General features: G+C 42.8%; 2 protein-coding genes across 2 annotated transcripts in view; both read right to left on the reverse strand.

The window, feature by feature from the left end:
* The window catches only part of ANTXR1 (ANTXR cell adhesion molecule 1), a 132698-nt gene extending 125371 nt beyond the window's left edge, over positions 1–7327 (reverse strand). Inside the window, exon 1 of the mRNA XM_087706052.1 lies at positions 6932–7327. Within this exon, the coding sequence (XP_087562178.1) occupies positions 6932–7083 (152 nt within the window). The 5' untranslated portion in view covers positions 7084–7327. The remainder of the gene's footprint in view (positions 1–6931) is intronic.
* Positions 7328–14901: 7574 nt separating this feature from the next.
* Positions 14902–21998, reverse strand: GKN1 (gastrokine 1). Its single transcript, XM_087706053.1, has 6 exons — positions 21891–21998; positions 20157–20210; positions 19544–19681; positions 18371–18481; positions 16995–17136; positions 14902–15126 (listed from the first exon to the last, which is right to left on the reverse strand). The coding sequence occupies exons 1-6, from the start codon at positions 21900–21902 to the stop codon at positions 15029–15031; spliced, it is 555 nt and encodes a 184-aa protein (XP_087562179.1). The 5' UTR covers positions 21903–21998; the 3' UTR covers positions 14902–15028.
* Between the last annotated feature and the right edge of the window lie 444 nt (positions 21999–22442).

Genomic DNA, 22442 nt, shown 5'->3' on the forward strand with positions numbered 1-22442 from the left:
TGAAGTGATACCTATTTATCTACTCGCATTTGCATCCTTTTGAAATGCTGGATGGGTGGGAGCTGAAGCGAGGAACCGGAGCTCATCCCATCGCGTGGTGCTCGGGTCTCCACCCTGGGCTGTCAGCTTTCCAGATGACAAGCTCAGCGTCTTTAACCACTGAGCCATCGCGCGGCAGATTTTCCTATCGGCTAACTAGGCTTCAGCCTAGGGCCTCAAGATCAAGAGGGGCCTACATTCAAATTGTTAGCAAAATTAAAATTACACTATTCTAAAAACAGTGAACACTAAAACACTGAACCGAAAATAAGGAGAAATTCTACGCATATGACTAATAAACAAACATAAAAATGTATTGGTTAAGATCGTTCCAGCACCGCGGCAGTTGGGGAGCCTGCCCATGTTCCCGGCACTGGCGGTTGGGCAAGAGGTGCAGCCGCTCCCAGTAGCCGGCCCGTCGACGCGGAGCCCACCAGCGGCCAGGCAGGTGAGGGCGAGGGGGCCAAGCCGGGCAGCTGAGCGCAGCAGGGGAGGCGGCTGGCCTCGCTGCCTTTGCCGCAGAGCAGAGCCGCCCTCCGTCGGGAGGCCAGCTATATATATTGATATATATCACAGTAATGATGTATTTTATTGTCTCTCATGTAATTTACAAACTTAAAAATGGGAGGTGAAAGGGCCTCATAAGTGGAATAGCCTAGGGCCTCTTTTCATCTAAATCCAGCACTGATCGCGCCTCTCACACACTCTCTAGAGAGAGAAGAGTAGATAAGACAGCAAAGGGGGAAACCCCAATGATTCATAATCCGGATTAAAAGCTGTTTCTCTCTGCCCACCAAGAACACCTGCCAACTTCACCCTCCTTATCAGGGTGCAACGCCAAAATATAGTCGGTGTGTATTTTTAGAGGCTGTGCTGGATTTCTAACCCTGCGTGGACAAATGAGAAGAAAGGGATAATGTGGTGGGACAGCAGAAGGACAGAAGCACTCTCTGGAATGGTTTAGAGCAGTGTTTCTCAACCTTGGCCACTTGAAGATGTCTGGACTTCAACTCCCAGAATTCCCCAGCCAGCATTCGCTGGCTGGGGAATTCTGGGAGTTGAAGTCCAGACATCTTCAAGTAGCCAAGGTTGAGAAACACTGGTTTAGAGGTTAGGCCAGTGGGGGCTAGCCTTTCTGTCGTTGCATGCCGAAAGCATGGACGTGTGCCCACACCCATAATGCAATGCACACATGACACCCTCCGCACGACCCTCTGCATGCACATACGACCCCCCCAATGCTCCCCCCCCACATAACACGAGAAGAGTTTCCATGACACTGTCGTGACCAGCATTTTCATTTTGCGCTAGTCATTGGCTACAATGTAAGATACCTTTTGCTTCCCCAGACTCCAAGGCCACCATGACTCAGGTGGTCCTTGGCCTAAGCAGGGGTTGGACTAGAAGACATCAAAGGGTCGCTTCCAGCTTCTATTCCGTTCTAATCTACTTCTATTTTATTCTATTTCTATTCAGAATTCTATTCTATTCTTTCATTCCAATGTCCTATTCTATTCTCCCTTATTCTATTCTGTTCTATTCTTTTGAACCTCCTATCCCCAAATATTATCCAGCATAAAATCTCAGAAAGGCTCAGAAATACTCCAGGGAAAACCAGCCTTCTCAAACAACACAACTGACAACTATTAGGGGCCAACCCAGATGAGCTGAGACAGCCAGGCTAGGCCTCCCTGCCAGAGTCTTGTTAAGGGACGGGCTTAATTGCAATAATCTAAGCCAACACATCTTAGACATCTTTAACCAGAAGAAAAATGCAAATACTTGTTAACACTCATCACACGAAGAACAACCGCTGGGTAGCCTTTAACTGGGGAACATTACATCATTTTAGGTTTTTTTCAATTCCTTCAAGACAGAGAAGCATTAGGTATACTCTCTGGAAAAAAATTATGCACCTCCTTCTGCATTAAGTTCTCCCTGTTTATCTCTGCTTTTCTTGCCTCCATCATCAGCCTCCATCGCCTTCACCAATCGCTCAGATCTTTGGTTTCCTTATTGCGTTCTGTTTAGTTTTGGGGCTTCATGCATTCTGTGAACTCAGCTATTGTGGTTTGTTGGTCATGCTTCGCAGCTTAAGGCAGTGCGTTATGAAGTTGGCTCCACCAAGAGGCTGTGGAACGTCACGTGTGGCGTTCCATGCCTACCTATGAGAAGAGAGGGGTCTTGAATGCAAAATGGGTGAGCAGCCACTTCACTTTGGCACCAGTGCTGCAAGGAGGAATATTTTTCAGGACATTTTATGGGAAAGAAATGGGGAAGGAAGGTTTTGAAGCTCAGGCTCCATTCGAAAAGAGGAGAAAGTAGGGAAGTGTGATGGGCCCATGCTTTTCTCTGTCAAGCCAGTCAGAGATTCCACAAAGTCCTTCTGGGTCTCAGTGTTCTGCCCTAGGCTTCCTGAGAAAGCACAAATCACAATCTTAGTCCCAAAGACCCTCTTTTATATATATGGCTGTGAATTATGGTCATTCATAGCCTGCAAGGCTTCCCCAACAGTCTATGAAGATTCCGACAGATGTCTGCTTGAGTTGCCACAGTCTTTCAGGGGGAATGCTGATAAACACCCTTCTTATCTCCTTAGGAATGCTGCCAGAGACCTAACTGCCAAATGCAGAGCAAGGCCAAACTTAGCGCAGGATCCAACAGAACTTTTCAAAGCTTGAACCAACCAGAGGAACTAATTGCTTCCTGCAAAAGCTCACATTTCGTTCACTCCCCTTTTCTGTTTTATGGGAATGGGCCAATCATCTCCAAGCCTTACTCCCGAGTTGTCCCTTTTGTCCCCCTGTTCTTGCATTCTGGCAGCTCTGCGCATACTGGGAACAGGCTCCCATTGTTCTTCTGCCTCATTGATGTCTGACTCTGGAGGCTTCGGAGGCAGCACATAACTCCCAGATGGCCCTGGCCCCCTCTCTGCCTCCACCGCAGAGCCCTCATCTGAGCCTTCCCCAGCCTCCAGGACTGGCCCTTGTTCCTCCCCAACCTCCTCACTGTCCAAATCTACTACCAGCTCCGCTGGACGCTAGCGGACCACAACAAAAACCATCCAGGAACACATAAGCTAAGTCTGCCATCAGCTGGTATGTGGCTCAGTGTGTCACTCAAGACCAGCTACTCCTCAATATGTGATTGTTTGGGAGCACCAACAGAGAACATGCAAACCTGACATCCATCCATCCATCCATCCATCCATCCATCCATCCATCCATCCATCCATCCATCCATCCATCCATCCATCTCAGTTTCTTCTGATCTTCTAGGTCTCAGAGGTCTTCAAACTTGGCAACTTTAGGACTTGTGGACTTCAACTCCCAGTATTCTACGCTGGGCCACATACGGCCCTCCTGAGCTCCATTTTCACTGGCAGAGGGCTGCAGGAGGCCGTTGCAGCCAAAAACTGAGTTTGGGGGCCTGTTTTCACTGGCAGAGCACTTGGGCCACTACAGGCGACCCCAGCACGAGTGATGTCAAGCTAGTCACACCCACCTGGCCACGCCCCTCCTGAGGTCAAACACAACCCTAATGCGCCCCCCCCAATGAAATGGAGTTTGACACCCCTGCATTACAGCACCCTGGGGACAGAAACCGCAGCCTTCTAAAGCTGCTGACAGTAGACATGAACACAGTGAAACCATGGTTGACTTCCTTATTGCAAACCTAACTGATTCTCTTGAACAGTGGGATGCAAGCCAAAGGATCCCCTCTGCCCCCCCCCCAGTCTGTCCTAAGACCTTCTAGGAGCCTTGGGCAGCTGAAAGGAGCCCATGTCCTGGACTCAATTGGGATGCAGAAGGTTAGTTGGGAAGAGGAGGCCCAACTCTGACTTTGCTTCACTTCCAGTTCATACAAGATTTTCTTGCTGTCCTGTCCTCTGAAAATGCCGGGGTGAGCGGAAACCTGCTAGTGGAGGCTCACGAACACAACTGACCATCCATCCTACGCACCCAAAGCAGGAAGGTCTTCACATTATTACTATTAGTCTTCTCATCGTTCCTATCATCCATCTCCTCCCACTTATGACTGCAGGACTGTAACTTTATTGCTTATATCCTTAAGATTTATATTGATATTGATCATTTCCTGATTGCTTATTTGTACCCTACGACTATCATTAAGTGCTATACCTTTGGATTCTTTACAAATGTATCTTGTCTTTATACGTACACTAAGAGCATCTGCACCAGAGACAAATTCCTTGTGTGTCCAATCACACTTGGCCAATAAATAATTCTATTCTTTCTATTCTATTCTATAGTTCTTTTCTTTTCTTTCCTATTCTATTCTATTCTATAGAATGTATCTTGTCTTTTTATGTACACTGAGAGAATGTGCACCAGAGACAAATTCCTTGTGTGTCCAATCGTACTTGGCTAATAAAGAATTCTATTCTATTCTATTCTATAGTTCTTTTCTTTTCTTCTTTTTTCTTTTCTTTTTTCTTTTCTTTTCATTTTTCTTTTCTTTTCTATTCTTTTCTATTCTATAGAATGTATCTTGTCTTTTTATGTACACTGAGAGAAAATGCACCAGAGACAAATTCCTTGTGTGTCCAATCACACTTGGCCAATAAATAATTCTATTCTTTCTATTCTATTCTATAGTTCTTTTCTTTTCTTTCCTATTCTATTCTATTCTATAGAATGTATCTTGTCTTTTTATGTACACTGAGAGAATGTGCACCAGAGACAAATTCCTTGTGTGTCCAATCGTACTTGGCTAATAAAGAATTCTATTCTATTCTATTCTATAGTTCTTTTCTTTTCTTCTTTTTTCTTTTCTTTTTTCTTTTCTTTTCATTTTTCTTTTCTTTTCTATTCTTTTCTATTCTATAGAATGTATCTTGTCTTTTTATGTACACTGAGAGAAAATGCACCAGAGACAAATTCCTTGTGTGTCCAATCACACTTGGCCAATAAATAATTCTATTCTTTCTATTCTATTCTATAGTTCTTTTCTTTTCTTTCCTATTCTATTCTATTCTATAGAATGTATCTTGTCTTTTTATGTACACTGAGAGAATGTGCACCAGAGACAAATTCCTTGTGTGTCCAATCGTACTTGGCTAATAAAGAATTCTATTCTATTCTATTCTATAGTTCTTTTCTTTTCTTCTTTTTTCTTTTCTTTTTTCTTTTCTTTTCATTTTTCTTTTCTTTTCTATTCTTTTCTATTCTATAGAATGTATCTTGTCTTTTTATGTACACTGAGAGAAAATGCACCAGAGACAAATTCCTTGTGTGTCCAATCGCACTTGGCTAATAAAGAATTCTATTCTATTCTATTCCATTCCATTCTATATTTCTTTTCTTTTCTTTTCTTCTTTTCTTTTCTTCTTTTCTTCTTTTCTTTTCTTCTTTCCTTTCCTTTCCTGTTCTGTTCTGTTCTGTTCTGTTCTGTTCTATAGAATGTATCTTGTCTTTTTATGTATACTGAGAGCAGATGCACCAAAGACGAACTCCTTGTGTGTCCAATCACACTTGGCCAATAAATAATTCTATTCTATTCTATTCATTTTATCCTATTTCCCTATTCCATTCCATTCTATAGAATGCATCTTGCCTTTTATGTATACTGAGAGCATCTGCACCAAAGACAAATTCCTTGTGGATTCTCTGATCCAAAGTGCAGCAGTTGGAGGATAGGAGGCCCAGCCTAATTTTAAATCCCATAGAAATGGGATTCAAAAAGCCACTTTCACAGACTCTCTTCTTGGGCTCCTGTGTGCAACAGGCAGGACCCTTTGCAAACTGGTAGCTCTCCATGATAGTTTTTGACATGAAATGGGGAAAAAAAGCATTCAGCACTTTGGAAGAAGGATAATTAAATCCACCCACCAAATCATCTTTTCACAGCCTTGGGGCTATACTGTTTGTGGCTCTTTGGAAACTCAGGCCTCTGCAAAATCTTTTGTTTGGTTTTGTTGTTACATGTCAGGCCCTGTGAATTTTGCCAAGACTCTCTGGCTGCTGCTTCGCTCTTCAGCACATCTGGCCAATATTTCAGATTGCAGCCCCAAACTTCTTATGCAAACACAAGGCATCATGTCAGTTGCAGGACAAATAACATGAGCAAGCATTTTATTTCTTCCCTGGACACAATTCCTGGAGCTGCAGAAAGCAGCAAAAATAGGGAGGGGGAGAAGAAAAAAAGGAATGCCCATTTGATTAATGGAGAACAAAGGAACAGCCATTCAGACTTAAGGGGGCAAATAGGCTAAAAATAAATTTAAAAAGACACTTCCCAACAACATATTCTCTGCAATGGAGCAACTTCGAATTGACTCCGGAGTTCAGGAGACCTTAAGAAGTTGCAGGGGGGGGGATTCTTACATCCCACCAAGGGGAGACGGCTGAGGGATTTCTCTAAGGCTTGGGAAAGTGGCGTTTGTAAGTCTAACCAAACAGCCAAAGCTTACGCCACTCTTTGGCTAAACTTTTCCCAAACAAAGCAACGTTGCAAAAAAGAATGAAAGAAATAAAAGAAAGAAATAAAAGAAAGAAAGAAAGAATAAAGAGGAAGAAAGGCAGGAAAGAAAGAAAGAAGAATGAAATTGAAAGAAAGAAAGAAAGAAAGAGAAAGGAAGAAAGGAAGAAGAAAGGAATACACAAGGAAGAAGAGGAAGGAAGGAAGGAAGGAAGGAAGGAAAGAAAGAAAGAAAGAAAGAAAGAAAGAAAGAAAGAAAGAAAGAAAGAAAGAAAGAAAGAAAGAAAGAAAGAAAGAAAGAAAGAAAGAAGCGAACCAGCCAACTCTGGAACGCGGCGCTTTTGTCCAAACCGAAGGGAAAAACCGCGGCAGAGTTTTTTGGGGGTAGGGGAGAAACCCCTTCCCGGCCCCCAGCGCCCCTCGCCCAGTCCAGCCCAGTCCCTCCACTCACTTGTCCAGGATGAAGTAGAGGTCGAAGCCCCCGTAGCAGGCGGCGCCCCCGTCCTCCCGCTGCGCCGCTCGGCCCTCGCAGGGGAGCACCAGGGCGGCCAGGAAGAGCCAGCGCCAGCCCCGCACCAGCAGCGGCTGCCCGGCCAGAGCCATGGCCGGATCCGAGGAAGGTCCCGGGACGCTCCCCTTGCACAGCCCGCGCCCTCAGCGGATGCCCATGCGGCGCCTGCCCAGCCTCCCGGGCGAGGGACGGCTCTTCTCTGCCTCTGTTCGAAGCGCCGGCTCTCCTTCGGCCCTTTCGCTCCTCCCGCTGCTCAGCCAAGCCCTCCAGGCTCTTTGCAAAGCGCTTGGCAGCTCCCGAGCTCTCGTCTTTCCTTCCTTTCTCCCGTCGGCTTTGCTTTGCCCCAGATTTGAGGAACGTGGAAGCCTCACCCCCCCCCTCCGCCCCCTTCCCCGCCAAGGAGAGAGCGCTGCTTCGCCTGCCAGCCCAGATCCTAGGATGCCTCCTTGTGGCCGAGCGCAAGCTGCGCTCTCAGGATGCGCTGATCTCCTCGCCTACCTGAGCTTCTCACCGTCTTTGACAGATTTATGTTATTTTATTTTACTTTATGTTTTTGTTTGGTCAAGGTGTATAAGATAATGGATATAAGTACAGACAAGATTATGAAGACATAAAATGAATATGAATCAATGGGGACAGTAGGCTCCTTGGTGCGCTTATGCATGCCCAGGGGTGAAATCCAGCAGGTTCTGATGGGTTCTGGAAAACCGGTAGTGGAAATTTTGAGTAGTTCGGAGAACCGGCAAATGTCATATCTGGCTGGCCCCAGAGTGGGGAGGGAATGGGAATTTTGCAGTATCCTTCACTGCCACTCCCACCAAGCCACTCTACAGAACCGGCAGTAAAAAAAATTGAATTTCACAACTGTGCATGCCACTTACAGCAGTGGTAAAATTCAAATTGTTTTATTACTGGTTCTGTGGGCATGGCTTTGTGGGCATGGCAGGGGAAGGAAATGGCAAAATCTCCATTCCCTCCCCACTCCCTGGTTCTCAAAACTACTCAAAATTTCCGCAGAACCTGTCACAACCTGTTGAATTTCACCCCTGCCTTACAGGCCTCTTAGGAATGGGGGGAAGTCAACAGCAGACAGTCTAAAGTTAAAGTTTTGGGGGTTTGGGGAAGAAGCCACAGAGTCAGGTAGTGCATTCCAGGTGTTGACCACTCTGTTGCTGAAGTCGCATTTTCTGCAATCGAGTTTGGAGCGGTTTACCTTGAGTTTGTATCGATTGTGTGCTTGTGTGTTGTTGCGGTTGAAGCCGAAGTAGTCATTGACAGGTAGGACGATGTATCAGACTATTTTGTGTACTACGCTTAGGTCAGACCGAAGGCAGCATAGTTCTAAATTGTCTAAGCCCAAAATTTCAAGTCTGGTGGCATAAGGGATTCTATTGTGAGCAGAGGAGTGGAGGACTCTCCTCAAGAAATATCTCTGGACTCGCTCGATTGTATTGTCAGATATGCAGTTGGATTCCAGACGGATGAGCTGTATTCGAGAATTGGTCTAGCAAAGGTTTTGTATGCTCTGGTACAGTGTTACCAGAGAAGAAGCTACGCAGGATTAGTTTAACAATTCTTAGTGCCGTTTTGGTAATGTTGTTCCAGTGAGCTCTGGCCCTTAGATCTTTAGAGATGAGTACTCCAAGGTCCTTGACAGAGTGAGAATCGTCTACAAGATCGTATCCGGCCAGCTTATATTCTGATTTTTTCTGCCGATGTGTAAGACAGAGCATTCGTTGGGTGGATCTCAGTAGGCTTGAGCATAGGGCCCTATCCACCAAGGAGTGAGAAAAATTAAGGTCCTGCACCTGAAACTAAGGAGAACTTTCCTGGCAAATTCAAGAGTGGAACAGAAGTTGCCTTCAGAAGTTGTGGGTACTCCATCACTGGAAGTTTTCAAGAAGACACTGGTCAGCCCATTTCTCCAGAATGGGATGGGGTCTCCTCCTTGAGCAGGGGGTTGGACTATAAGACCTCCAAGGTCCCTTTCAACTGTTATCCTCTTTCTGTTTCAAATAAATGGACTATTTATACACTGTGAAAAATCTGAATTTGTAAGCAGTTCTATGTGATGTTTGTGATACTTTTATATGAGCTGGGGTTTAAAATCTGATATTCGTTCAGTTCATTCAGATGTTCTCCTCCTGCTGAGCCAAAATGTGAAAAGTTCCAAGTTCCTGTTATTAAAACTCCGGGGAGGAAACAGAGCCTCCAAGGATTTCTTCTTATCTTGCAAAATGTCAACAAAATTGGGCCAAGAATTATTTGGCTGAGACAGAGAAGAGTAGGATTCTCTGAGTGGCCTCTTCTGGAAAAAGAGGCAAGGCCTTCAGAGTTTAGGCTTTTCATCCTAAATCATGATTTGCTTCATTCCGACGTACTGATTAAGCCACAATGGGTTGGGTTGGTGTGGCACTTTAAGTTAAGATTGTGGTTTATTAACTGCAGCGGCCAGCAGCTTCTTCTTACAATATGTCCCAATTTTATTTATTTATTTATTTATTTTATTTTATTTTATTTTATTTTATTTTATTTTATTATTTTATTTTATTTTATTTTATTTTATTTTATTTTATTTTATTTTATTATTTTATTTTATTTTATTTTATTATTTTATTTTTTTATTTGTTTGTTTGTTTGTTTCATTCCATTCTATTCCATTTTATTTTATTTGTCCAATATGTACAAGATAGCAAGTATAAGTATGAACATGGCATGAACAAAGGAAATGAATAGAAATAAATGGGGAGAGTAGGACAGGGAAGGAAGATATGCTGGTGCGCTTATGCACGCCCCCTTTACGGACCTCTTAGGAGTGGAGTGAGGTCCATGGTAGAGAGTTCAAGGTTGAAGCTGTGCGGGTTTGAGGATGTAACAACAGAGTCAGGGAGAGCATTCCCGGCGTTGACTTCTCTGTTGCTGAAGTCGTACTTTCTGCAATCGAGTTTGGAGCAGTTTACCTCGAGTTTGTATCGATTGTGTGCTCGTCTATTATTGCAGTTGAAGCTGAAGTGGTCATTCACAGGTAGGATGTTGTAGCACACCATTTTTTGTACTACGCTTAGGTCAGAACATAGGCGGCGTAGTTCTAGGTGGCCCAAGCCCAAAATTTCAAGCCTGGTGGCAGAAGGAATTCTATTGTGAGCATTTCAGGATAACACTCCAAGCAGTTTCAAGCAAAGCTGTAAAAAATTGTACAATAAATAGGATTTTGAAAGCCTCAGAAATGGTTTGGCAGGATAGCAATGGTCTTTGGCACTCTCTCTATACACAGCAAACTCATTAATTAAACAAATCATATTTTGACTTAGCATGATGTCTGAGCCTAAGGAGTTTATAGCTGCTCCCTATATGGGTGTCCATGGGGGAGACTACCCTCTTCCTGAAGAATAGAATAGAGTAGAATAGATATTGGAATGAAGACTAGAGTAGAGTAGAGTAGAGTAGAATAGAATAGAATAGAATAGAATAGATATTGGAATGAAGAGTAGAGTAGAGTAGAGTAGAGTAGAGTAGAGTGAGTAGAATAGAATAGAATAGAATAGAATAGATATTGGAATGAAGAGTAGAGTAGAGTAGACTAGAATAGATATTGGAATGAAGAGTAGAGTAGAGTAGAGTAGAGTAGAGTAGAGTAGAGTAGAGTAGAGTAGAATAGAATAGAATAGAATAGAATAGAATAGAATAGATATTGGAATGAAGAGTAGAGTAGAATAGAATATAACAACAAATATTGGAATGAAGAATAGAATAGAGTAGAGTAGAATAGAGTAGAGTAGAATAGAGTAGAATAGAATAGAATAGAAGCTGGAAGGGATTTTGGAGGTTTTCTAGTCCAGCCCCCTGATCAAGCAGGAGACCCTATACCATTTCAGACAAGGGCCTGTCCAGTCTCTTCTTAAAAGCCTTCAGTGATGGACACCCACAACCTCTGACACAAAGCTTTTCCACTGGTTAATTGTCATCACTGTTAGGAAGTTTCTCCTTAATTCCAGGTTGCTTCTCTCTTTGGCTAGTTTCCATCCAGAATAATCTGACTGTCCTCTTCTTTGTGGCAGCCCCTCAAATACTGGAACGTTGCTATCATGTCTCCCCTAATTCTTCTTTTCTTTAGACTAGCCGAACCCAAAACCTGCAGCCGTTCTTCATATGTTTTAGTCTCCAGGCCTTTGATCATCTTAGTTGTTCTTCCTGAACTTCTTCCAAAGTCTCAACATCTTTTTTGTAGTAGACCCTGGGTGGTTTAGAACACACCACAACAAAAATCAGTATACACTCATGGAAGATTGCTGCAACGGAGCCTCTCAAAACAAGAACGGGAAGGTCCGTGGCATTCAAGCAATGTGAGAGCTTCATCCCTGGAGGCTTTCAAGAAGAGACTGGACTGCCATCTGTCAGAAATGGTGTAGGTTCTCCTGCTGGGCAGAGGGGGGGTTGGACTAGATGACCTACAAGGTCACTTCCAACACTGTTAATCTGTTAAAGTCAATGCTCGGGGCATGAGAAATACTCCATATTAAAAGACTCAGCTCTTAATTCAGAAATGCAAATAGATCTGGTTTCCCACGATTGGAGAATAACACTGCAAGGATGCCCCTGGTTTGAAAGAACTACAAGCAACAGAAAAATCACTGTGTATGGAAGAAGTAGTCATTTCTTCTTGGAAATCCAAAGGAATGAAATTGGCAATGATTTAAGGAGCATCTGGGTTGAATTAAATGAAGTTGGTGGGAAAAGCGATGGTTGTCTTCTGTTGCCCACCCAACCAAGGAGAAGTTATGGACGATGCTTCTAAGAGCCAATGGCAGATTTTCCGGAGAGGCATGAAGTCACTGGGATGGAAGACTTTCATTACCCCAACATCTGTCAGGGAAACAGCTCCGCCAAGCGTGGTCCTTCCAGGAAATGCCTGGCTTGTCCTGCTGATAACTTTCTCCTTCAGAGGATGGAGGGAGGGTCAGCTTCCCTTGGCTGAACATTAGCCAGTAGGAAAGACTGAGCTGAAGGGGTGGAAAGAGGAAGAACATGGAGAGAGGAAACAGGATGGTGAGTTGGGGCAGGGGCTGGAATTCTTGATTTTGAGGGAAACAAAACCTGGGGGTGACCAGCACAGAAGTTGGACTTCAGAAAAGGAGATTTTAACAAAGAGATGAATTGTAAGTAGGACCCTATGGCTGAAAAGGGGTGTAGGACGTTAGCACCCACCCATTTTTCTCCTAGAAAAATGAAATATACTAGGAAATATTGAAAAGGCAGAATATTATATTTCCCAGGATCAGAAATACAAAAACATGTTTTTAGGTAGGAAACAGACTCACTCTTAATAGCCCCCACCTTTTTGTCAATGGGTCATCAAAAGCCCTGAGCCAGTCTATTCTACATAACAAAGATCTTCTCCCTTCAGCTCCAGGGTGATGGGGTTAAGGCATGATAGTATTAGCCCTTTACCCATCTCATCACAGAGCACCTGGGAAGAGGAAATGGTCAACCAAACCTGGACTCAAAGCACAGCCTACAGAGTTGCCCCTGTATGGCCCCATGGGAGTCTGACAACCAATCAGAATAAAACTTCAAGATCAAAGGCCAGAGAGGGCATAAAACCAGGGACTTTCAGCATCTCGTTCTCTTTTATCTTCTTCGCCCAACATCTGGAAGCCTGTGATCCCCTTTTTCTGTTCAGGAGCTCAAGCCATGTGATCCTGTCCACCATTAAACCATCTTTCCAATCAGCCTCCGTGTTTCCAGTATCTGTATCCCCATTTGGAACTTAAACCAAGAAGGACATTTCTTCCAACAGGGGGAAAAGATGCTCCAGGTGAGAAGAGGAAGACAACCAAAGGAGAACACCACTGGTATCTAGAAACTCTAGGTACCATGCCGGAACTCAGAATGACTGAGTCTTGTGAGCAACATCCAAAATGGTTAACTCAGAATACGAATGGAAAGTAAATGTATTCTCAACATTGTAGGAAGAAAAGTCCGGAAGCCGGGAGAAAGGCGCTGGAAATAAAATGGTGGCTGGATGGAAAGAAGGACTCTGTCTATCGATGAACAGAACCAACCACAGCACGCAGTTCTGGGACAACTGACAAATTAGCTTGATGAGTGCATGAAGTTTTATGGGTGTCTGTGACTTTGAAATTTGAACTGTACTGGGGATTGTGCAATGAAGGGGTTTTTTTGTGTGTCTCTTGCTATTTGATAGGTGGTGGGTTAATTCTATTATGTCCCAAAGGTCACATCCTGTCCTCCTTAATCCCGTCATCTGGAGCTGAAGGTGTTTTGTTTGTGAATAGATTAGTCCAGTCTTTCTTAATAGGCACAAAACATCCATCTCTAAAGACTTCAGGCATCTGCTGGAAGCTGTTTTACTATGCAGGAAACTGGGGCTGCTTTCTGCCTTTAAGAGCATGCTTCTCCATTTCTCCTTTTGGGGAAATATAATATTCTGCCTCTTTTAATATTTCCCAAAATATTTCATTCTCTGGGTGTGTAGTGCATGTGCGTGATTACTTCTTAGTAATTACTTCTTAGGAAAACTTTTTATAACTTCTTATTTGCTGTAAAAGTGTAGGAAGTTATCATCCAGCCCTCTCCCAGAAAAATGAAATATCCTAGGAAATATTGAAAAGGCAGAATATTTCTCTGGATGTGAAAAGAAACATGTTTTAAAAGACAGAATAGTTTCCTGTAGCTTCCTGCCCATCCCCACTTTGTTAATGGGCCATTGACACGGCCAGGCTAGTCACTTTACATAATAAAAACTTCACCAGCAGCTACAGCAGAAAGGCATGATAATATTGGAACTTTACTGGACTGAACACATGGCATCTGAGAACTCATCCACACCTGGATTCAAAACAGCCTAGAGAGTAGCCCCCTGCATGGCACCATGGGAGTCTGACAACCAATCAGAATACATTTCTTACACAGGAACAGGAAACAGAGAGGTGGGGCTAAACAGGGTATAAAAAGTCTAGCAAGCCCCTCCTTCAGCCCTTCTCTTCTTCTCCACCAACATTGAAGCATGTGATCACCCTTTTCTGTTCAGGGCTCAAGCCATGTGGTCCTGTCCAACAATAAACCATCTTTCCAAGCAGCCTCCATGTCTCCAGTGTCTTTTTCCCCACTTGGAGCTGAACCCAGAAGGACATTTCTTTCAACAAAAGAAAGTCAGACATCATTTCTTCGTATTCCTTTTTCTTTCTTTTTGCATGTTGCACTTTGCTTTTTTTCCCCATTCTTTTTCCTCCTTTCTATTTCAGTCGTTAGTTGTTCGTTTTTAATCTCTTTACTTTAAAACATAATAAACTTGTTTCAAAAAGAGAAATAGACAGAAGTGTCCTAAACTACAAAAACACAGCCTTTGGGTATATTAGAAGCAAACGAATCACAGAATTGTAGAATTATACAGCTGGGAGGGACCTTGGAGGTCTTCTAGTCCAACCCATTTTGCTGATCTCAGGGGGATCTAAACTGAGGATTTGTAAATGTCCAGAAGTTGAGCTCGACACAAGAGAGGTTTTAATTTTTAAGGTAGATGATACTTAGGAAGTGAGGCACCGTCACCCAAAGCAGTATAGCTCTTTTTCCAACAAGGCGTGTGCAGTGTGGCACAGCCGAGGAGAAAGAAAGAAAGAAAGAAAGAAAGAAAGAGAGAGAGAGAGAGAGAGAGAGAGAGAGAGAGAGAGAAAGAAAGAAAGAAAGAAGCGAACCAGCCAACTCTGGAACGCGGCGCTTTTGTCCAAACCGAAGGGAAAAACCGCGGCAGAGTTTTTGGGGGGTAGGCCATGCCCCTCCCTGCAACCTCTCCATCAAGCTGCAACCTGATCTATCTCAGAAGCTGGAAAGTCGGAGAGCATCAAACGAGTGTAACAAACGGGTGTGGCAAACCAAGACTCGACACAGGCTTGTCAGTTCAATGCAGGTGTTTAATTGGCCACATTCTCACTTTTCTGCCCTTGGAGCAGAGAAGGAAATGATGCAGCTAATAACCCCATCCAAAGTATCCCAGGCTGAGATTTGCCAAGCCGAAAATTAATCATACATGGCTTCGTGGCAATAAGAGAAGTGGAGGATCCACAGGATGTTCAGTCGGGTGCAGGATGCTTCTTCCGCAAAGAAAAAACTTGGCTCTGGAAAGAGAGACATGGGGACAAATTGAATGACCCATTGGGAGCCCCACATCAAAACAACCTACTTTACGTGTGGGCAGAACCTGAAAATAGCATCTAACATAGCACAGTCCTTATACAAAATGGTTCGGTTGAGATCTGCATAGGTGGAACTGATTGGGGTAGATTGTAAGGGTGACACCGAAATATAATTTTATGCCATTTTATTCTATTTTACATATTTATGTATTAAATTATATTGTATCTTATCCAATAACTATTGTATTTTACCCCACTCTTATTTTAAATTGTTTGTATAGGATTTTATTGGTGATATGTGTTTGAACCTTGTGCTTTGATATGGCCTATAGGCTAATCAATAAAACTACAATAATCATACCTTGCTTTACGTGCGGCCAGAATCTGAAAATAACATTTAACACAGCACAGTCCTTAAGCAAAATGATTCAGTTGAGATCTGCACATGTGGGACTGATTGGGATAGATTGCAGGGGTGATACCGAAATATAATTTTATCATATTTTATATCTTAAATTATTGTTATTATTGTTGTAATATTGTTATTATTATTCCAATTTCATTTTAGACTATTTTATTCCAAATTCATTTTAAATTATATTTTATTCCAATTTCATTTTAAATTGTCCTTTATCCAATTCCATGTTAAATTTGCTTTTATCGAATTTTACTAATAATTTGATTCTGGAACTCTGCACTTTGATGTGGCCCAAGGGCAAAAAAACAAACAAACAAACAAGCATTGGGACAAAGGAGACAGGTTCACACGCCCCATAGGACTAGCTAAAGGGGAGGCAGGTGGACAGGGGTTCAGTCCTGACTTAACCAGTCATCAAGCCCAGATATGCCTAATATAGTTTCCACAAATGATGCATTGGGAACGTAGCTTTTTAAACAAAACCTGGGTGTTTCAGTGTGTTGCATGAACTCAGCCCGGCAACGAGAATGACACTGATACATCCCTTCTGCAAATAATAATAATAATAATAAAAATGGCGCCATTTGGAGCTCTCTGTAAATCATCCTAAGGCTACATCTGAGGCTATTAAAATGAGTTTGATTACAATTGTTATCTTGGTTTGTTACCGGGCAGAGGTTCAGACTGGAAGTGGTATTTTTGTCTGCTTATCGAGTCCTTCCCAAGGTGCATTAGACTTTTGCTTCTGCTGTGGGGATGAACCTATTAAATCTATTCTCCAGGTATTGCTGAACTTCTCCTTCTTACAAGGAATTCAGTTCTCTTCCTTTTTCATTTCCTCCCTTCCTCCTTCCCTCCCACCCTTTTTTTTTTGCTGAATTCACTTTTTATGAGTTCTGTTTTAGCAGGTCACTGATCAAAATACCTTTCCTTTCCTCTCCTCTCCTCTCCTCTTTCCTTTCTTTTCCTTCCTTCCTTTCCTTCCTTTCCTTTTCCTTTCCTTCTTTCCTTTCCTTTACTTCTTTCCTTTCCTTTCTTTTCCTTTCCTTCTTCCCTTTCCTTTCCTTCCATCTTTCCTTTCCCCTTACCTTTTCCTTTCCCTTTCCTCTCCCTTCTCCTCCCCCTCCCCTCCCTTTTCTCCCTTCCCCTCCCTTCTTCCCCTTCCCCTCCTGGCCTCTCCTCCCCCTCCCCTCCCTTCTCCTCCCCCTCCCCTCCCCTCCCCCATTCCCCCCTTCCTCCCCCTCCCCTTCCCCCTCCCTTCTCCTCCCCCTCCCCATCTCTTCCTCCCCTCCCCTTTCTCCCCTCCATTCTTCCTCTTCCCTTCCTCCCCCTCCCTTTCTCCTTTCCTTTCTCCCCCCACCTTATTCTTGGGTGTATAAAATTCTGCATGCACTCCTTGCTTTAGTCAAAGAAACCCAAAGGCAATACTTACTTCTAATTTCAGACGCAAGGTAGCTGGGGATCCCTCGGCAAAATGTTTGCACCTGCTTCCCATAGATGGATAAGTCTGGAATTCTCTCATGGGAAACGGTGAAGGAGACCTCCTTTGGGGCAGGTCCATTCCTAGGATCTTTCTAAAAGAGAAGAGGGCAAGAGGGCGTGCTTAAAGATGGATGCAATGAACAGCATGCAATGAGGTGGGAAGGGAGATTTCACAACACTCTTTAGTCTTTGGCTCATCATCCATCTGGGCCACAGGGGAAAACATTCTTCTTATCCAAATACAGAATATACAGAAGAGTTGGAAGTAGAGGTGGAATGCTGCCAGTTTGCACCGGTTTGAGTGAAACGCTAGTGGCAGTGGTGCAAGGCTCCGCCCACCAGCTCAGATGTCATCAAGGACCTTCTGCACATGCTCCTGCTCCCAAACCGGTAGTGAAGATAATAGGATACCATTACTGCTTCCAACCAGTAATGGTATCCTATTATCTTCACTTGGAGGTCTTCTAGTCAAGCAGGAGACCCTATGCAATTGGAGACAAATGGCTGTCCTCTCTTTTCTTCAAAGTATCCCATGATGGAGCCACCACAACCTCTGAAGGCAAGTGGTGGAATAGAATCATTAAAGAAAGGATGCAAAAGGAGGGATAACATGAAAGGTGAATGTGAAAAATTAAAATGTTTTAAACATTATTTTAAACGTTTAAATAGAGTGGTCGAATTGTCCCATAATGAGTTGTCCCAGGCTAGTTGGCGGTGGCAAGTTGGCCATGACGAGTTGGCTGTGCGCAGTTATCCCATTCCACCACTTACATTGCAAGACTCATGTTATTAAAAAAAAACCTAGGACATCAATCATAAGAACCATCTTGATATTTTTTGTCAGTCTCCCTCTCTGTGGACATCTTTGGGCTTCCTTATGAATTAAAATAACGGGCAGAAACTGATGTTTCCTTGGCATCAAATTGGTTTTTTCAGTCTTAAGACCGAAGGCATTGGGATGGGGTGTTATTGGCAGGCATCCAGGGAGGGGTCTGCTGTTGTGTACTATAGTTTCCTTTCTGGTCTGTTTGGCTAGGGGGGCATGTCCTTGTTACTGATTGGTTACCTGTTTGACAGCTGGGGTATATAAAGAGCTGTCAAACAGGGCTCAGTTGTTGCCAGTTAGCTAATACCCGCGAAATGTGAAGTGTCATGTTAGGCAACCTGTTAGAAATAAACGGTTAGCTGACTTAAAGTCCTGGCTTGCCTCCATTTGTCTGACCGTGTTCTCCCAGCTAGAACATCTGCATATGGTGTCCTTGGTGCTTCGTGGTACACTTTAGCTGGGCCCAGGTGGACTTACCGCCCGGATCTCCCTCTCTTTACCTGTTTTTCCCGGATGGCTTTGGGAAGAGTAGATATGTCTGGCATGATCTGCTTATTCATTCTGACGATGATGCAGGTTTTCTTGGACAATATCCGAGTTGCCATGAAACCCTATCAAAGCAAAACAGAAGCCAAAGGAATGATAACTACGCCAGAGGTGGTATTCAGCAGGTTCTGACCAGTTCTGGAGAACCGGTAGCAGAAATTTTGAGTAGTTTGGAGAACCGGCAAATACCACCTCTGGCTGGCCCCGCCCCCATCTATTCTCTGCCTCCCGAGTCCCAGATGATCTGGAGGGAATGGGAATTTTGCAGTATCCTTCCCTTGCCACGCCCACCAGGCCACAGAACCGGTAGTACAATTTTTTGAATCCCGTCACTGAATTATGTCAAAAAATCTGAAACTGGAAAAATTTCTTGGACCGTCCCATTAGATCATAAGATCTCAGTTAGGTTCACCTTGCATTGTTTTTATTGGACGTGGGGAGACAATTAAGTTACAGGACTTCCAAACAGCAGCAAATTGTGCCTGGCTTTGACAAGGTGCACCATTCATGGAAACAATGCCGTTTCTCCACCCCTTCACTGAGAGTCCCTGAAGAGGCTACTGACTTGACATAAAGCAAGGGAGATGTAGTTTGGTGCAGTGGTTAAAGGCTAGAAACCAGGAAATGGTGAATTCTAGTCCCACCTTAGCCACCGAGCTAATGGGTGACTTTGGGCCAGTCCGTCTCTCAGTCCAAAGCACTTCACAAACTTATTTGGGAAATAGGAAGTAGGAGCACTAGTTGTGTTCACTGGCTTGAATTTCACAAAGATATAAAGGTGAAGGGGCGGGGAAATATGACCAAGGCAGTTTGTTGCGTCTTTAGAAACGGGCCGTTCTGGAGCCCACCAGCTTTGAAGGGAAGTCATTGAAGAAAAGCTTTCTAGGGAAGCTTGCAGCACTTTCTGGAGAAAGAAGAGGGCAGGAGAGATTCATCTCAAGGTTGTCCCGGGACGGAACAGTGGGAAAACAGTGGGAGTTGCAGATGCTGGAGAAGATTGTGTAGTGGGGAAAAACTCTCCACAACTCCGTGACTTCACATTGTGCAAGAACCTCACGCCGGGGCATCCAGGGCCAATTATCTTTTGGATGCTAGTTGAGGACAAAAGATTAAGAAGTGTTTCTTACAGTGCCATAATCCAAGACGGAGCTCCAGGAATTCCAGCCATTGTTGTGGTCTATGTTCACCACCTTCCTTTTGTGATCAATGTTCACAGTTTGATGTGAAGCCCCTCCAACATTTCCCTGGTTGTTTACAATGATGTTCTTGGGGAAGAAAGATAAAGGACAATGGTTGAAAATCTATTCTTATATTCATGAAAAATAAAGTATAAGATGGGAGGTGCTCCAATTGATAACAGAAAGAGATATGGCTACAAATCTGCTAAAAAAATTCAGATTTTGGAAGAATATTGCTTAGCGCCATTTCCAATTGGGTGAATTAATTCACAGATTTGTGGAAAAGCACATCTTTGAAAGCATTTTTTTTACTTTTTTAATCCTGCTTTCCAGCTTAGAAACATTCAAAGGGGGGTTGCCAAGTGGGGCAACAGTGAGAAAAACACAAACACCAGCCCTTTCAAACAGAACTTCGAATGTCTCACTGCAATGATTAAATGGATACACCAGATCATTTTATCTTTTAACTTCATAAAAGGCAAAAACAAAAGTAAACATCGAATTGCTTTTGTTAGAAAGAAAACACATTTGTTTGCAAATAATGCTGTACAATGGTACTTACATTGTTGGACAAAACTGGGGTTAGGAAAACTCCTAGAAACACCACACTCAGAATCTGGAATGGGGGTCAAAAAGAGATTGGCAATTAGAGAGAGGGGGGATGATAATTAGATGATGGAGGATAGAAGAGAGAGAGAGAGAGAGAGAGAGAGAGAGAGAGAGAGAGAGAGATCATCAGCAGCAAAAATCGTGTTGTTAGTTCTATTTGCACCCTGACTTAATGGTCATGTAAAATTGCTGTGCCAAATCTCTCTACAAATATTAAACATTGCCGGCTTGGAGTTCAAGGACATATATAGATATGCCTGCTTTATTACCTAAGCAGCATTAGAGATTCTGTTAGCATTTTCAAACACCAAAAGATGAATGGCTATGTTTTCCTGCAATCAGATTCACCAGCACACAATCTCAGGGATCTTGGCTCTTTTAAAAAAACCCACGTGACATTTTCAAGAGAAGCATTCTGGGCCACCTGAGTTTTAGCATAAGAACATCATGCACAAACTCATGCATGTTCAAGTGACAGTAATGAGCATGGAAGAGGCAAATCTTGTGGGCTGATTATGGCCTCTAATCCATGATTATTATTTTTGGGGCAATTCTCTGTTCACTTCATTCATACAAAATTGTTTTCGATTAATCAGACAGCATTGTCATTTGGCAATCATTACTGTTTAAGAAAAGCCAGACTTGTTTCATAAATTTCTTTATATTTCTTTTGTATCATTTTTTTGGGGAAAAAAACTTTATTGAGAATTTAAAACATTAAATAAAATACCTTTAAAAATAGTTTTGTATAAGTTACAATCCTTTTTGACAATACTAGCATAACTATTTACCATTCAAATACATTTTTATACATTCCTAATTATTATTATATCTATACATCTATGTTTCTAAACTGTACATATCATATTCCTCTTATTTATCCACTGATACCAGTTTTCCCAAACTGTATAATATTCTGAGTCTTCCTTGTCCCTTAACTCCAATGTGAGTTTATCCATCTCTGCGCAATCAAGAATCTTTTGGATTATCAAACAGTATGCCAGCATGGTATCACTTTTCCAACATTGTGTGAGTGCTATTCTCGCTGCTGTAATTATGTGCAAAATTAAATATTTTATCTCTTTCATATACTTTCCCTTAATAATCCCCAGAAGGAACAATTCTGCTTTGGGTTCTATTTGGGTATTTGTAATCCATGATTTTCAATTCATCCTGATTCCCACTTAGAACCATCCCTCTTGTGAAAAGATTAATGAAGAGTCCTAAAGAATTAGGAGTCCTCTGAAAAACTAGATTTACCCCCTTATTTTCTACCTGTACATATGGGATACAGTTTTGACTGCAGATTATGTGAGATGGATTTAGCTATTACCCTAGAAGACTTCAAGATCAAGCAGCATTGTACAGAATAATAGGTTATTGGAGGTCTTCTACTCCAACCCCCTGGCTGCTCAATCTCTTCTTAAAAACCTCCAGTGATGGAGAACCCACAACTTCTGAAAGCCAGCTGTTCCATTGACTAAATGTTCTCATAGGGAATTTCTCCTTTGTTCTAGCTTGGATCGCTCTTTGATAAGCTTCCACCTGTTACCTCTTGCCCTGTCCTGGGGTGCTTTGCAGAATAAGTTAATCCCCTCCTGTCTGTGACAGTCTCTCAAATATTGGAAGACTCCCGTTACCCTAGTAAACGGTAAGGCAGCAGAAAATGAAAAATGTCTATACTTACAACCGTCTTCATTTTGGCACTAGGAGAAATGCAAGACTAGCAAAGCTGAACGCTTCCATTTTATATACCAGATTTCCCAGGGCTGAGATATGGCTCATTATCTCGTTGCAATCTGTGTGCCTCTAGGCTGGCACACCCCGAGGTTGCGAAGGGAAGAGGGTAACACCTTACAGATAAGTGGAGCCAGATAAACATATCTTTGGTAAACATGGGCAGAGTCTGTCATTTTAAAAAAGTTCAATTAATCAAACCTAAATCTAATCCCAGAAAATAAACACATTTTTTAAAAAATAAGAGTGGACATAAAAATGGATTTATTTCCCCATGGTGTTTGAAACTAGGACCAGCACCAACAGGTAGAAGAAGGAAACAGAAGAAAAAGGATACATATTTTATTATGTTTTATTTTACCTACTGGTCAAATTTAAAATAAGAAGATGCTTTTACTGTATTATTTCTGTATGGGTTATTAAGCATTACCTTAAATCTAAAGTAAAGGGTTATTTTTGATATCTATATCGGTGCTGAAAAAAAATCAGAAGTCACTTTTTA

This window comes from Thamnophis sirtalis, unplaced genomic scaffold (assembly GCF_051295495.1).
Source record: "Thamnophis sirtalis isolate CommonGarterSnake01/CBP01778 unplaced genomic scaffold, rThaSir2_p1.2 scaffold_2, whole genome shotgun sequence".
In the NCBI taxonomy this organism is placed as follows: domain Eukaryota; kingdom Metazoa; phylum Chordata; class Lepidosauria; order Squamata; family Natricidae; genus Thamnophis; species Thamnophis sirtalis.

Bases quoted from the DNA above. Each gene is read 5' to 3' on its own strand.
- GKN1 (XM_087706053.1), bottom strand. The intron at 19,682-20,156 runs GTAAGTACCATT...TTCTTCCCCAAG, and splicing joins CCCCAGTTTTGTCCAACAAT to AACATCATTGTAAACAACCA. The intron at 15,127-16,994 runs GTAAGTATTGCC...CTCTCTTTCCAG, and splicing joins CCTTGCGTCTGAAATTAGAA to AGCCAAGTTTTTTCTTTGCG.